This window comes from Triticum dicoccoides, chromosome 6B (assembly GCF_002162155.2).
Source record: "Triticum dicoccoides isolate Atlit2015 ecotype Zavitan chromosome 6B, WEW_v2.0, whole genome shotgun sequence".
Classification (NCBI taxonomy): Eukaryota; Viridiplantae; Streptophyta; class Magnoliopsida; order Poales; family Poaceae; genus Triticum; species Triticum dicoccoides.
This window is the reverse complement of record NC_041391.1, coordinates 718,704,545-718,720,313: the sequence shown is the minus strand read 5'-3', so window position 1 is coordinate 718,720,313 and position 15,769 is coordinate 718,704,545. Positions and strand designations below refer to the sequence as shown.

General features: G+C 47.6%; 1 protein-coding gene across 1 annotated transcript; it reads right to left on the bottom strand.

Annotated features, from left to right (window-relative positions):
• Positions 1 to 3,057: 3,057 nt before the first annotated feature.
• On the bottom strand, positions 3,058 to 4,043 carry LOC119326811 (ABC transporter F family member 3-like). The gene is made up of 4 exons (XM_037600411.1): positions 3,977 to 4,043; positions 3,631 to 3,716; positions 3,482 to 3,544; positions 3,058 to 3,393 (listed from the first exon to the last, which is right to left on the bottom strand). Exons 1-4 carry the CDS (start codon positions 3,990 to 3,992, stop codon positions 3,274 to 3,276), a joined length of 285 nt encoding a protein of 94 aa, XP_037456308.1. The 5' UTR covers positions 3,993 to 4,043; the 3' UTR covers positions 3,058 to 3,273.
• Positions 4,044 to 15,769: the final 11,726 nt, after the last annotated feature.

Genomic DNA, 15,769 nt, shown 5'->3' with positions numbered 1-15,769 from the left:
AGACACAGCAGGAGAATCGGGCGGCGATCCCGAGGGGGAGACAGACGGCGCATGCGCGCCTGTCAGCGAACCGGGCCGCCCCACCAACGGGCTGCCAGGCACGTGGGCAGCGGCCAACGGCGGGTCGGGCGCGGAGGCAACCGGGCTAGTGGCGGGGCCCGCCATTGAGGGGGACATGGCGCGTGGGGAGGCAACTGGGCCCTCGGTGGCCGCCACATGGGCCAACGGGTGGGGCGCCTCTCCACGGTCGGCTAGCGCATCACTGTCGGACGCTATTGCGAGATCCGAGGCCGGATCAGCTCCGGATCCTGTGCCCGGGTCAGCTCCGGATCCTGCGCTCGGATCAGCTCCAGATCCTGCGCCTGGCACACCTGGGATTTTCTGCGCCGGAGTAGATCCTGCATTCAGGTTAGAAGACAAAGCAGATGTGCCATAGCTCATGTGATCATGCGGGAATAAAAGGATGGATTGTTCAGCAACTCGAGGTGGTATGGGAGAGGCGGCCGGGTTGGCAAACGGAAAAACTTTTTCGTCAAACGTGACATCTCTAGAAATATAAACACGAGCCGTGGGTAGATGAAGGCACTTATACCCTTTGTGACGAATGCTGTAACCAACGAACACACATTGTTGGGATCGAAAGGCGAGTTTGTGTGTGTTGTAGGGACGCATGTTTGGCCAGCACGCACAACCAAACATATGAAGCGATGTGTAGTCTGGTTTGGTGTTGAGCAGTTTTTCCATAGGGCTAAGGTTGCTAATGACACGACTAGGCAAGCGGTTGATAAGATAGCATGCGGAGAGATAGGCCTCATCCCAAAAGCATAGTGGCATAGACGCATGTGACAATAAAGAGAGCCCCATGTCAACAATATGACGGTGCTTCCTTTCGGCAGAACCATTTTGCTGGTGTGTGTGTGGACAAGATACATGATGCATAATGCCAAGTTGGCGAAAGAAAGTGTTGCTAAGCTTCTCGTACTCCCCACCCCAGTCAGATTGAACGCATAGAATCTTGCGTGACAAAAGGCGTTCAACATGAGCAAGGAAGTCACGAAAAACATCAAACACATCACATTTTCTCTTGAGAAGATAAATCCACACAAATTTACTATAATCATCGATAAAGGAGACATAGTACTGGAACCCACCAGATGATGTTTTGGCAGGTTCCCACACATCTGAATAAAATAAGTTCTAATGGGAAGGAAGAAACACTCGAGGATCTAGGAAAAGGAAGCTGGTGTGCTTTGCCTTGTTGACATGCATTACACACATGGGTCATAGACTGACTAGAGGAGGCTAATTTATTGGATGATAAAACATGCTGAACAACTTGGGTGGAAGGGTGTCCAAGCCTTGCGTGCCAATCTTCTGCTGACAACCTAACTGAAGACAGAGCATGATGAGATGATGGCCGAATGGGGTAAAGCCCATTTTCACATCTGCCTTGAAGCAGAACCCTCTTGGTGATCAAATCCTTCATAAGAAAATGAGTAGGATAGTATTTTAGATAAGCATGATTATCAACGGCAAGGCGATTGACAGAGAGAAGGTTTTTGTCAGCGTTAGGGACATGCAATATATTGCGAAGTTGAAGATTAGCGGAAGGAGTAGGAAGAATTTCATGACCACGATGAGCTATGTGCAAACCTGATCCGTCAGCTGTGTGGATGCGGTCTCTCCCTGGATACTTCTCCCTGATCGTGAGGCGATCTAGATCACCGGTGATGTGGTCCGTGGCCCCGGTGTCGGTGAACCAAGCCGGGTCACCGAGGATGGAGGGAGGAGACGCAGCAGCAAGGCCAGCCATCTTTGATTGTGATGGCTGGAACACATGGTTATAGCGCTGACCGCACTCCCAGGCGTAGTGCCCCGGGCCACGGCAGAGCTGGCACTGAACGCGGTTATTGCCGCGGTCGCCGTAGTCACCGCGATCACCACCGCGATTGCCGCTAAAGTCGCCTTGTTGGCGTGAGCCGCCGCCACCGCGGTTCCCGCGATCGCCGCCACGAGAGTTGTTGTTGTAGCCGCCGCGATCTCCAGAGTTGCCGCGGCCCTTGCCGCGGTAGTTGCCCTTGTCGCGATTGGAGTTGTTGGAGTTGCCGGCAGAGTCACGAGCGACGTAGTTGACGGAGGAGCCGCCATGCTGAAGATGAAGACGAGCAGCGTTGTATTCGTGGCGCCGGTCGAAGGAGATCGCGTGGGAGTAGAACTCACCAAGCGTCATACCCTCGGGATGAGTGGTGTACGCGGTGATGAGAGGCTCGTAGTCGTTGTCGAGGCCCGTGATGATGTCCTCGTCGCGCATGGGGTGGCCGACAGCTGCAAGCTGATCGGCGTTGGCGCGGATCTTGGCGAAGTAGTCCGCCATGGAAAGGGTTCCTTTCCTGAAAACCGCCATGTCCATCTTGATCTGGACGATACTGGCGCGGCAATGGATGCTGTACATCTCCTCGACGTGCGACCAGATGGCACGAGAGGTCTCCAACTGATGCACTTGCTGCAGTACCTCATCAGAAATAGAGGCGAGGAGGTAGCTGAGGACGATCTGATCCTGGCAAAACCAGGTGGCATACTCCGGATTGGGGGCGCGCACTCCCTTGTCATCGGGATCCAGAAGCTTGGAGGGAGCTGGCAGAGTGCCATCGACGTAGCCCGTGGCGCCAGCGATGCGAAGAGGGGGAAGAACTTGTGCCTTCCAGATGAGAAAATTGGAGGTGGTTAGCTTCGCGGTGATAAGGCTAGCGGAGGGAGAGGGGACGGCAGAAGCCGGCGGCCCATTGAAGGCGGCGGGCAGGGAGAGCGTGGTAAGGGCGGCGGAAGAAGAAGCGGAAGCTGTAGGGGAGCCCATGATGCAATCACGCGGGTAGGCCTGATACCATGTGAAACAAGAGAAGAGGAAGATTGGATCGGCGCACCTAACATGGTGGCCTTGGGATGTATTTATAGGGATGCACTAGGGCATAGATTACAGGTAGTTACAGGGAGATAGGAGATAAACACAAGTACTAACAGATGTCCTATATCCTAACAATATACAGTTTAACACTCCAAAGCTTGTCCAAGAAAATTGCAAGCTCGATACAGATTATCAGGCAGGTTGGAACAAAATTGTCTGTAGTAGCATAGGTCTGCTCAAACATTCAAACCTCAGGTAGGTGACAAGCATAAGATTACATCAGTTTCCAATGCCAGGGAGTACATATCATACATATAGTATCTGTATGTCTGTGTGGGCATCTTCCCGTATGTCCCGTCCTTTTTTCAGGTTTATGTCGTGAGCATCTTCTTGTACTCCTTGAACATGCCCGGGAACGGGGCGACCTTGCCGTCCGTCACCGCCCAGAGCTCATCCACACTCCCCGTGATCAGATACTCGTCGTGACTCACCTGCAAAAAGAGTACCATTTGGTTAGGACGATGCTATACCTTGACACGAAAAGGAACAACATGCAACGTGGTGGCAATGTGTCCTTACCATCAGCACTCCTCCCTGGAATATGAGCAGGCCCTGGATGAGCGCCTCCACTGTGTCGAGATCCTGCAACACACAAATTTTCATGATGTCAGGAACTGCCGGTTACCATGGTTTCTCATCTCTGCTTATACTAATAAACGTTCACTTACAAGATGGTTAGAAGGCTCGTCAAGAAGGATAATGTGCGGCTTCTTGAAGGTGATCTTCGCGAACGCGACCCTACTCTTCTGACCACCTGTCATTGCAAATGTGCTTTCATTAGGATCAGGGCATTACTAAAACTACACAAGCAGGTGAACCCTTGGGCGAATGTAACATAATCTCTCGAAGCTGAGGGAAGCTTCAACTTGTTGCAGCTGCCAATAAGCTATCGGCTAAATCCATCTAGGAGACAGCTGTGTTATTATGTACTCCCTCCGTTCCAAATTACTCGTCGTGATTTTAGTTCAAATTTGAACTAAAATCACGACGAGTAATTTGGAACGGAGGGAGTACCTGATAAAGTGTACATAGATTGGAGGGCAAGATTTCCCGTAACACCAAAAGGAACCCAAATGTGACCTCAGTTTCTGTTAAGGTACACCCTAATTTGAACTCTTTCATAAAACAAATCTCCTATTAGTCCAGACATTATGCAAAGTGCTCTAGAACAAAAACCAAAGTAACATTTTGTCAACAATATTTGGTCTAAACTCTAAAGTGATCCAGTAACAAAGAATATGCTAATGGTGCACTAACAAAATCTCTTATACCATTTGGATATTACAAGGAATAACCAGTGGTTATACTACACACTTCACAAAAAATGGCAATATGGGCATATGCATCCAAACGACCATTGTTAGAAAGAAGCATATATACACATATAAGTGCAAAAAGGTAACGACCTGGTCCCATTGCGGCATTTCTGTCGTCTGTGTCTTGTAAAGAAAGGAACGGGACTGCAGTCGCACCCAACATAGATGTAAGCACATATGACACATGCACAGAAGAAGATCAAGGGATAGAAGAATCACCAACCTATAAACCCAGGCAGCAACTTGCAGAAAGATCATCACCTGCAAATAAGAAAGTGGAGCCACCAGAGCAGCCAGATTAGTCAAAATCTAAGAGAAAAAGACTAAAATAATGAGCTCCAGAGAACAACGGTCAAGAAATAATCTTTTCAATTACTGGTCGGAACTTTGTGTCACAAATTGAAGAAATGGAAATAAATCTGACTTCATGACGTTCAATATATCATGTGTGCCTTAGATCTAGATCATATAATAATGTGGAAGTAACTACAACAGAGAGGAAGACAACACATACCTTAGGATAAAAGATGATATACTCCGCCCCCGCTCCCGTTCCCGCGGCTTGTGGAGCTACGGCTGCACCTGTGCAACGTGTCGCTTCATATACTCCAGAGCGCCCTCGACGCCGCCCCGCTGCTCGCCACGCTGCAGCTTGACGCCGTAGACCTCTTGTTAATGGAGACCCTCCATGTCCGCTGCCCCGAGGTCACCACCCTCGGGCTGGCGAATTTGTACAGCCGGGGCTATCAATGCCAGAACATTATGGAGCTCGACGCGCCGCAGCTGCAATGCTTCGCCTACCAAGGGCCGCTGCGGTCGCTGTCGTTCAAGTCACCGCCGCCGGACATGGCACGGGTAGACTTGCGCTTCCAAGTTCCAGCTGCTCGACCAAAAACAGACGACAAGATGTGCCAACTCTTCTGGAAGTTTGTTCAGAACTTCAGCGGTGCAAGCATCATCAACCTCAACTTTCAACGTCAACGCAATGCAATGCATTTCTAGGCGATTTATTGCAAAAACAACATCCCCGACTGTCTTCTACACATAAATACTACCTACTTTTAGTTTGTACTATTCCCCATAGATAATCCAATGACATGTTCCTCCTTTTCGATTCTTATAAAGCAAATCTGATTGCAAAAATCATTGACTAAATTTATAAGAAATTTAGGGATGACTATGCATTAGCAATTTTCATGTTTATAGACATCGGGCGAAGCCCCTCCATAAAAAAACACATGGGACGAAGCTTGATATTGAAATGTCATTCACTGGTACCGAGGCCTACAGTTGTACGACTTGGGGCTAAATACCAAAAAAGGCTTTCGCCCCGCTTTATATTATAAAGCCAACCATCCAATAAGCATCCAACAAGATCCAACATACACCAAACACACACACACGGAGGTCCACAAAAGCCAAAATAGTACAGCAAAGGGTCTCAGCTGAGGGCACAGCAGAACAAGCCCTACACTAAAAAAAACGCATGCCACAGTCCACACAGGCGCCAGGAGGCCTAGTCAGGCTCAGGAGGAGGGGGCGGCAGCGGGGGAGCCACGCGGAGCGCCATCGAGCAAAGATCGGAGAGGAGGGCGGTGATGACGTCCCGGTCCTGGGGGCGGCTAAGCGGCCGCCAAAGCTGCAGGTAACCACACAATTTGAAGATTGCGTCAGTCGCACGGCGAAGGGGCACCTTCTGAATAACAAGCTTATTACGGATGTTCCAGAGCGTCCAGGCGAGGACCCCCACGCACAACCATCTAATATGGCGGTAGCGGGCAGGACAGGCGTTAAGCTCGGCAAGCAGGTCGGGGAAGTTGGTATTACACCACTGTCCACCGACCGTTTCGTGGAAGCAGGCCCAAAGGAACTGGGCAGAGTGGCACGAGAAAAAGATGTGGTTAGCATCCTAAATGGTGCCACAGATGGGGCACCTCCCATCACCCGGGCCATTTCGCTTAAGGACCTCAACACCGGAGGGGAGCCGGCCACGGATCCATTGCCACAGGAAGATCCTGATCTTCAGCGGGAGACGGATATCCCAGATCAGGCTAAATGGTTCCGGGGCCGACGATGGAGCAATGGCGCCGTATAGGGACTTCGTGGAGAAACGGCCAGAAGGTTCGAGGTGCCGGGATAGAGCATCCCGATCCTCCGCCACATCCATCGGCAAAAGAGCAATGTCCTGGAGGAGGGAGTCCCAGGCGGCCACCTCAAGGGGGCCAAACGTGCGCCGGAAGGCGAGACGCCCTAAGTCAATAAGGGTCGTCTCGACCGAGACCCGAGGGTCAACCGTAATGGCAAAGAGCTCAGGGAAACGCACCGCCAGGGGGGCGTCCCCTAGCCATCGATCTAACCAAAACAGGGTCGAGGCACCGGAGCCAACAGAGACAGAGGTGCCAATGCATAGTACGGGCAGGAGCTGGATCACGGACTGCCAGAACTGAGAACCGCCCGTACATTGGCAGAAGGAAAGAGGCTGGCCACGAAGGTATTTATTGCGGATGATGGTGAGCCAGAGGCCTCCCTCCCTGTTGGCAATACGCCACAACCAGTGAGTTAGGAGGGCAATGTTCATGCGTCGGGAAGAGAGGATCCCGAGATCCCCCTGGTCTTTGGGCTTGCAAATGTCGGACCAGCTCACCATATGGTACTTCTGTTTGTTGTCCTCGCCAGCCCAGAAGAACCTCGACTGGTATTTGTCCACCTCCTGGTGAAGGGTCTCATGAAGGCCATAGAAGCTCAAGAAGAACCAAAGGAGGCTCGCAAGCGAGGAATTGATAAGGATCACCCTGGCGGCTTTCGACAGCCAGCGACCCCTCCAGGGTTCAACCCTGCGCTGCATCCTAGTCACCGTCGGACGCAGATCCGCGACGGTGAGTTTGGAGTCACTAATGGGCACCCCCAAGTAAGTGGTGGGGAAGGTGCCCAGGCGGCAGTTAAGCCGATCCGCAATGGACGAGGCTTCGTCCGGGTTGAAGCCAAGGACCATCACTTCGCTCTTGTCGAAGTTAATGGTGAGTCCGGACATTTGTTGGAAGCATAAGAGGAGGAACTTCAGGTTAGCGATGTCGAACTCGGAGCCTTCAACCATGATAATGGTGTCATCCGCATACTGGAGGAGGGAGACCCCTCCAGAGCCAACTAGGTGAGGGACAACGCCCCGAATATGACCGCACGCCTTGGCCTTATCCAGGATGACCGCAAGGGCATCGACCACCATGTTAAAGAGGAACGGGGAGAAAGGGTCACCCTGGCGTACCCCACATAAGGTGGGGAAGTAGGGCCCGATCTCACCGTTGATGTTGACAGTTGTCCGGCCGCAGGTGACAAGTTGCATAACCCGTGTCACCCAGCGGTCGTCGAAGCCCTTCCGAAGCAATACTTCCCGAAGGAAGGGCCAGTGCACCGTGTCGTAGGCCTTGTGGAAGTCGAGCTTAAGGAACACCGCGCGGAGGTGCTTTGCTCGAACTTCGTGCAGGACTTCGTGGAAGACCAACACTCCATCCAAAATAAATCGGCCTTGGATGAAGGCGGACTGGTTGGGGTGGGTGATGGAGTCTGCAAGAAGGGTCACCCTATTGGCGTACCCCTTGGCCAGGATCCGGAAGATCACGTTGATCATGGTGATTGGGCGAAACTGGCGGATGTCCGAGGCCCCAGGAACTTTAGGGATGAGGGTAATGATCCCATAGTTCAGGCGCCCCAGGTCCATGGTTCCAGAGAAGAACTCGTCGAAGAGGGCCATGACCTCAGGCTTAATGGTCTGCCAAAATGTTTTAAAGAACAGTACTGGCAGTCCATCCGGGCCCGGGGCCGAGGAAGGGTTCATTCCTTTGATCGCCGCAAGGACCTCCACCTCCGAGAAAGGAGCCACAAGAGCGGCATTGGTCTCGGCGGACACAAGCTGGACCCCCGACCAGGTATCGGGGGCCAGAGCAGCCCCACCCCTAGGGGTGGGGGAAAACGGGGCTTTATAGAAGCCATCTACGTGGGCGCGGATGTCCGAGGGGCGAACAAGCTGGGATTCACCCGCCCACAGGGAATGAATGGAATTACGACGCCGCCGGCCGTTGGCAATCGCCTGGAAGTAGGCCGTGTTGGCGTCGCCCTGGAGCACCCAGCGTTGAGTGCCGCACATCCGCCAGTAGGCCTCCTCGTCCGTGTAAATGGCCGAGAGCTGGTCCTCGAGGTCATACCTCAACATCCACTCATCCGGGGAGATCCCCGACAGGGCATTTCTTGGATCACAGAAAATTCAGAACATAGAAATAGAAAAAACACATACTAATTAGGATGCCACATAGTGCGAATTGGTACCAGATTTCATAACACAGGAATTCTATAAGAGGTCCCTTTGGACGGTGGACAGGAAAAATCCAACGTTGATCATGTTTTTCGTGGCTTCATGGTGAGATCCGAGCAACAACTATGTCAGCTAGAGAAAGCTATTTACAACAGCGTTTTAAAATTCAAATAGTAATAATAAGTGAAAAATATATGGGTGCTGCTACGCGTCAGCCGGCGGATCTTTTCCGCCTCGCGAGCCGTTGGATTCAACGAATTGAACGACCTAGCGTCACATTTTATCATTGCAACACAGGTTGTGTTGCAGAAAATTTCTGTAACACGGGCCAGGTTGCGAAAATATTTGCAAGATATATTTTTTGCAACACAGGTCTTGTTTCAATTTTTTTCGCAACAGAGGTCTTGTTGAAATTTAGTGTTTTTTTTGCAACGAAGGTCTTGTTTTAATTTATCTTTTTGTAACGGAGGTCTCGATCCGATGAATTGAACGACCGAGCGTCACATTTTATCGTTGCGACACAGGTCGTGTTGCGGGAAATTTCTACAACACGGGCCATGTTGCAAAAATATTTGCAAGTTATTTTTTTTGCAACACATGTCTTCTTTCATTTTTTTCATGCAACGGGGGTCTTGTTGCAATTTAGTTTTTCTTTTTTGCAATGAAGGTCTTGTTGCAATTTTGTTTTTTTGCAACGAAGGTCTCACTGCAAATTTAACTTTTCAGAAACAGAGGTCTTGTTACAGTTTTTGCTGCAACATAGACCTTGCTGTGGAAACTCATGGTCGTGGACAGTGAGCAGCGAGCAGCAACCACATGACCGAAAGAAAGAAAGAAAAGACCGCTCCACCGGGACATGCGTCGTACCGATGAACCGGCGGATCGCATCCGCTAGTAGAAGCCAAGCTTTTTCCAAACTATACTTTTATGTTGAGTCATCATCCTCTTATTAAAAAGCACTAATTGGAGAGCACCGCTGTCATTTGCATGCATTACTATTAATTAATATTGAGTATGACTATGACTGGATCTTTTTTACCATGAATTACAATGTTTAGTCAGTCCTTGATCTTCAGGGGTGCTCTGCATTTATGTTTTGCGGTCTGAGAAAGGGCTAGCGAGATACCATCTTGTTATATCATATTATGATTGTTTTGAGAAAGTGTTGTCATCGCAGATTTATTATTATTGCTCGTAAGTTGATTATGCCATTGATATGAGTAAACATGAGACCTAAGTGTTATTGTGAATGTGGTTAGTTCATAATCTTTACTGAAAACTTGAATGCTGGCTTTACATATTTGCGACAACAAGAGCAAACAGAGTTTGTAAAAGTTTTTCTTTATCTCTTTCAGTTTGTCAACTGAATTGCTTGAGGACAAGCAAAGGTTTAAGCTTGGAGGAGTTGATACGTCTCCATTGTATCTACTTTTCCATACACTTTTGCCCTTGTTTTGGACTCTAACTTGCATGATTTGAATGGAACTAACCCAGACTGACACTGTTTCAACAGAATTGCCATGGTGTTATTTTTGTGCAGAAATAAAAGTTCTCGGAATGACCTGAAACTTCATGGAGAATATTTTTAGAATTAATAAAAAATACTGGCGAAAGAATCAAGACTAGGGGGCCCACACCCTGTCCACGAGGGTGGGGGCGCGCCCTACCCCCTGGGCGCGCCCCCTGCCTCGTGGGCCCCCTGGAGCTCCAACGACCTCAACTCCAACTCCATATATTCACGTCCGGGGAGAAAAAATCAGAGAGAAGGATTCATCGTGTTTTACGATATGGAGCCGCCGCCAAGCCCTAATCTCTCTCAGGAGGGCTGATCTGGAGTCCGTTCGGGGCTCCGGAGAGGGGAATCCGTCGCCGTCGTCATCATCAACCATCCTCCATCACTAATTTCATGATGCTCACCGTTGTGCGTGAGTAATTCCATCGTAGTCTTGCTGGACGGTGATGGGTTGGATGAGAATTACCATGTAATCGAGTTATTTTTGTTAGGGTTTGATCCATAGTATCCATTATGTTCTGAGATTGATGTTGCTATGACATTGCTATGGTTAATGCTTGTCACTAGGGCCCGAGTGCCATGATTTCAGATCTGAACCTATTATGTTTTCATGAATACATGTGAGTTCTTGATCCTATCTTGCAAGTCAATAGTCACCTACTGTGTGTTATGATCCGGCAACCCCAGAGTGACAATAATTGGGACCACTCCCGGTGATGACCGTAGAGTTCTTGATCCTATCTTGCAAGTCAATAGTCACCTACTGTGTGTTATGATCCGGCAACCCCAGAGTGACAATAATTGGGACCACTCCCGGTGATGACCGTAGTTGGAGGAGTTCATGTATTCACTCAGTGTTAATGCTTTGGTCCGGTACTCTATTAAAAGGAGGCCTTAATATACCTTAGTTTCCAGTAGGACCCCGCTGCCACGTGAGGGTAGGACAAAATATGTCATGCAAGTTCTTTTCCATAAGCACATATGACTATATTCGGAATACATGCCTACATTACATTGATGAACTGGAGCTAGTTCTATGTCACCCTATGTTATAACTATTGCATGAGGAATCGCATCCGACATAATTATCCATCACTGATCCAATGCCTACGAGCTTTTCACATATTGATCTTTGCTTAGTTACTTTACCGTTGCCACTATTACAATTACTACAAAACTGCTACTATTACTTTTGCCACTGTTACCGTTACTTCCATACCACTTTGCTACTAAATACTTTGCTGCAAATATTAAGTTTTCCAGGTGTGGTTGAATTGACAACTCAACTGCTAATACTTGAGAATATTCTTTGGCTCCCCTTGTGTCGAATCAATAAATATGGGTTGAGTACTCTACCCTCAAAAACTGTTGCGATCCCCTATACTTGTGGGTTATCAGGGCCTAAGTTTTAAATTACTCTGTAAAGTAGGCAATGGGATTTAGGTAGTCAGGTACTCTTAGATTTTGCTTTTTGGCCAGAAGATATGTCATTACATTTACAATATAGTTTTTTCCAATGGTTGGTAAACTAGACCAACTGTTTCCCTCTAATGATATAGCAAAAGCATTGGTGTGGTTGAAGTAGTTACTTCAAAGTACTATAAGATAAGTTGTGACAGCATCTGAACGGCTTGCTTTCAACTTCTCTGTAATAGCCTGGACATGTAGCTGCTCATACACGAGATCAGTTAGCGGCTTCTTGATTGAATTGTGAACCACCCATATAATATAATATGATCTGAAACCATACATGCACAAGTGTCTGGGTGTTAAAGCGACAACAGCATGTGCAGAATGCACCAGGAGCACCTACCCTAGAGAAGACTAGGTTGATCAACAAACTGACTATATAGTTCTTTCCATCAATTTTGCAGTATACATAGTGGGTCTTTTTTTTTGCTTATGACCCATGTACATCCACGAATGATCTTCGATCGTCCTTGAAAACCGGAGGAAGAATCAATGCGAAACAGTGTCCGAGGTGGCCACGAGACAGGAGGGTGCGCCTGGCACTCTCGTGGGCCACCCATAAGGCGGTTGACGCTCTTCTTTTGCTGCAAGAAAGCTAATTTTACGAGAAAAATCTGGGCGAAAGATTCACCCCAATCGGAGTTAGGGATCTCCAGATATAAAGGAAACGGTGAAGGGGCAGAATCATAGAACGCAGAAACAGAGAGATAGATCCAATCTCGGAGGGGCTCTCGCCCCTCCCAAGCCATGGGAGCCAAGGACCAGAGGGGAAACCCTTCTCCCATCTAGGGAGGAGGTCAAGGAAGAAGAAGAAGAAGGGGGCCTCTCTTCCCCTTGCTTCCGGTGGCGCCGGAGCGCTGCCGGGGCCATCATCATCACCGCGATCTTCACCAACACCAACGCCATCTTCACCAACATCTCCATCACCTTCCGCCTTCTATATCCAGCGGTCCACTCTCCCGCAACCCGCTGTACCCTCTACTTGAAGATGGTGCTTTATGCTTCATATTATTTTCCAATGATGTGTTGCCATCCTATGATGTCTGAGTAGATTTTCGTTGTTCTATCGGTGATTGATGAATTGCTATGATTGGTTTGAGTTGCATGTTTTATTATTGGTGCTGTCCTATTGTGCCCTCTGTGTCGCGCAAGCGTGAGGGATTCCCGCTGTAGGGTGTTGCAATACGTTCATGATTCTTTTATGGTGGGTTGCTTGAGTGACAGAAGCATAAACCCGAGTAAGGGAATTGTTGCGTATGAGATAAAGGGGACTTGATACTTTAATGCTATGGTTGGGTTTTACCTTAATGAATCTTTAGTAGTTGCGGATGCTTGCTAGAGTTCCAATCATAAGTGCATATGATCCAAGTAGAGAAAGTATGTTAGCTTATGCCTCTCCCTCAAATAGAATTGCAATAGTGATTACCGGTCTAGTAACGTAGTCAATTGCTTAGGGACAATTTCACAACTCCTACCACCACTTTTCCACACTCACTACATTTACTTTATTGCATCTTCATCTATACAGCCCCTAGTTTATATTGATGTGTTCTTTATTATCTTGCAAACCTATCCTATCACACCTACAAAGTACTTCTAGTTTCATACTTGTTCTAGGTAAAGCGAACGTAAAGCGTGCGTAGAGTCGTATCAGTGGCCGATAGGACTTGAGAGAGTATTTGTTCTACTTTTAGCTCCTCGTTGGGTTCGACACTCTTACTTATCGAAAGAGGCTATGATACGTCTCCAACGTATCTATAATTTTTGATTGTTCCATGCTATTATATTACCTGTTTTGGATGCTTATGGGCTTTATTCTACATATTTATATCATTTTTGGGACTAACCTACTAACCAGAGGCCCAGTCCATATTGCTGTCTTTTTTGCCTATTTCAGTATTTCGAAGAAAAGGAATATCAAACGGAGTCCAAACGGAATGAAACCTTCGGTAGCGTTATTTTTGGAACAAATCTGATCCGGAGAGCCTGGAGTGCAAGTCAAGAAAGCTCCGAGGGCCCCACGAAATAGGAGGGCGTGCCCCCCTGTCTCGTGGGCCCCTCGGGTGTCAACAGACGTAGTTCTTCCTACTATATATATACCTACGGACCCCGAAAACATCCAGGGGCACCACGAAACACAATTTCCGCCACCGTAACCTTCTGTATCCGCGAGATCCCATCTTGGAGCCTTCGCCGGCACTCTGCCGGAGGGGGTATCGACCATGGAGGGCCTCTACATCAACATCCTTGCCCCTCCTATGAGTTGTGAGTAGTTTACCACAGACCTACGGGTCCATAGTTATTAGCTAGATGGCTTCTTCTCTCTTTTTGGATCTCAATACAATGTTCTCTCCCTCTCTTGTGGAGATCTATTCGATGTAATCTCTTTTTGCGGTGTGTTTGTCAAGATCCGGTGAATTGTGAGTTTATGATCAGATTTATCTATGGTTATTAATTGAATCTTCTCTGAATTCTTTTATGTATGATTGAGTTATCTTGGCAAGTCTCTTCGAATTATCGGTTTGGTTTGGCCTACTAGATTGATCTTTCTTGCCATGGGAGAAGTGCTTAGCTTTGGGTTCAATCTTGCGGTGGTCTTACCCAGTGACAGAAAGGGTTGCAAGACACGTATTGTATTGTTGCCATCGAGGATAACAAGATGGGGTTTATATCATATTGCATGAGTTTATCCCTCTACATCATATCATCTTGCTTAATGCGTTACTCCGTTCTTATGAACTTAATACTCTAGATGCATGCTGGATAGCGGTCGATGTGTGGAGTAATAGTAGTAGATGCAGGCAGGAGTCGGTCTACTTGTTTTGGATTTGATGCCTATATACATGATCATGCCTAGATAACGTCATAATTATTCGCTTTTCTATCAATTGCTTGACAGTAATTTGTTCACCCACCGTAATACTTATGCTCTCGAAAGAAGCCTCTAGTGAAACCTATGGCCCCTGGATCTATCTCTTATCATATTTGCTTTCAATCTACTTTTATTTGCATCTTTACTTTCTTGCATCTATATTATAAAATAGCAAAAATATATTTATCTTATCATACTATCTCTATCAGATCTCACTTTCGCAAGTGCCCGTGAAGGGATTGACAACCCCTTTATTGCGTTGGTTGCGAGTTCTCAGTTTGTTTGTGTAGGTGCGTGGGACTTTTGAGAAGTCTCCTACTGTATTGATACCTTGCTTCTCAAAAACTGAGGGAAATACTTACGCTACACTTGCTGCATCACCCTCTCCTCTTCGGGGAAAACCAACGCTAGCTCGATACGTAGCAAGAAGGATTTCTGGCACCGTTGCCGGGGAGGTCTTCGCTCAAGTCAAGACATACCAAGTACCCATCACAAACTCATCTCCCTCACATTTACATTATTTGCCATTTGCCTCTCGTTTTCCTCTCCCCCACTTCACCCTTGCCATTTTATTCGTCCTCTCTTTCCCGTTCTCCTCTCCGCCTTTTTGTTTGCCTTCCCGTTGCCATGGCCGATTCAAAAAGAACTAAGGGATTTCTCCTGAGTTCTAGTGCCTTGGATAACCCCTCTATCCTTTCTAAGCTCATAAACAATGATGCTACGGAAAGACCCACCGGGATCACCAATGAGAATTTAGTTGATTTTGATGATGATGACTCTGGAATCTTTCGCTATTTGCTTTATGAATCTTTAAAAGATGCTTGGGATAGGTTATTAAGGATTCGGGCTAGTTATGTGCCACAATATCAAATTGAGGTTTACTTAAAAAGTTTCTATGTTGGCTTGCCCGCTTCTTTCAAACAAGTTCTAGATTCTATTTTTGAAGAATGTTTTCTTGAAGGGGATGCTATAGATACCTATGAAAAAATGAAAACCATATTTGTGCACCCTTTAAATGATAAAGTTGAATCAACTACTCTCTTGTGCTTTTATCAAAATGAAATTATCAAAGCAATGAAGTCTAGCTTAGATGCAAATTTCTGTAACGTGCTTAATCTTACTTCATCCATTAATGGCAATGTTCTTAACCTGAATAGAAGGATGAATGCCATAGAAAGGTGATCCTCTCTTGCTACTTATGAATCAAGTGCCAAAGATGGCACTCGTTAGATCTATCCTTGCTTTTATGCCTAGCTAGGGGCGTTAAACGATAGCGTTAGTTGGGAGGCAACCCGATTTTCTTTATGTTCTTTGTTTTTGTTCCTGTTTA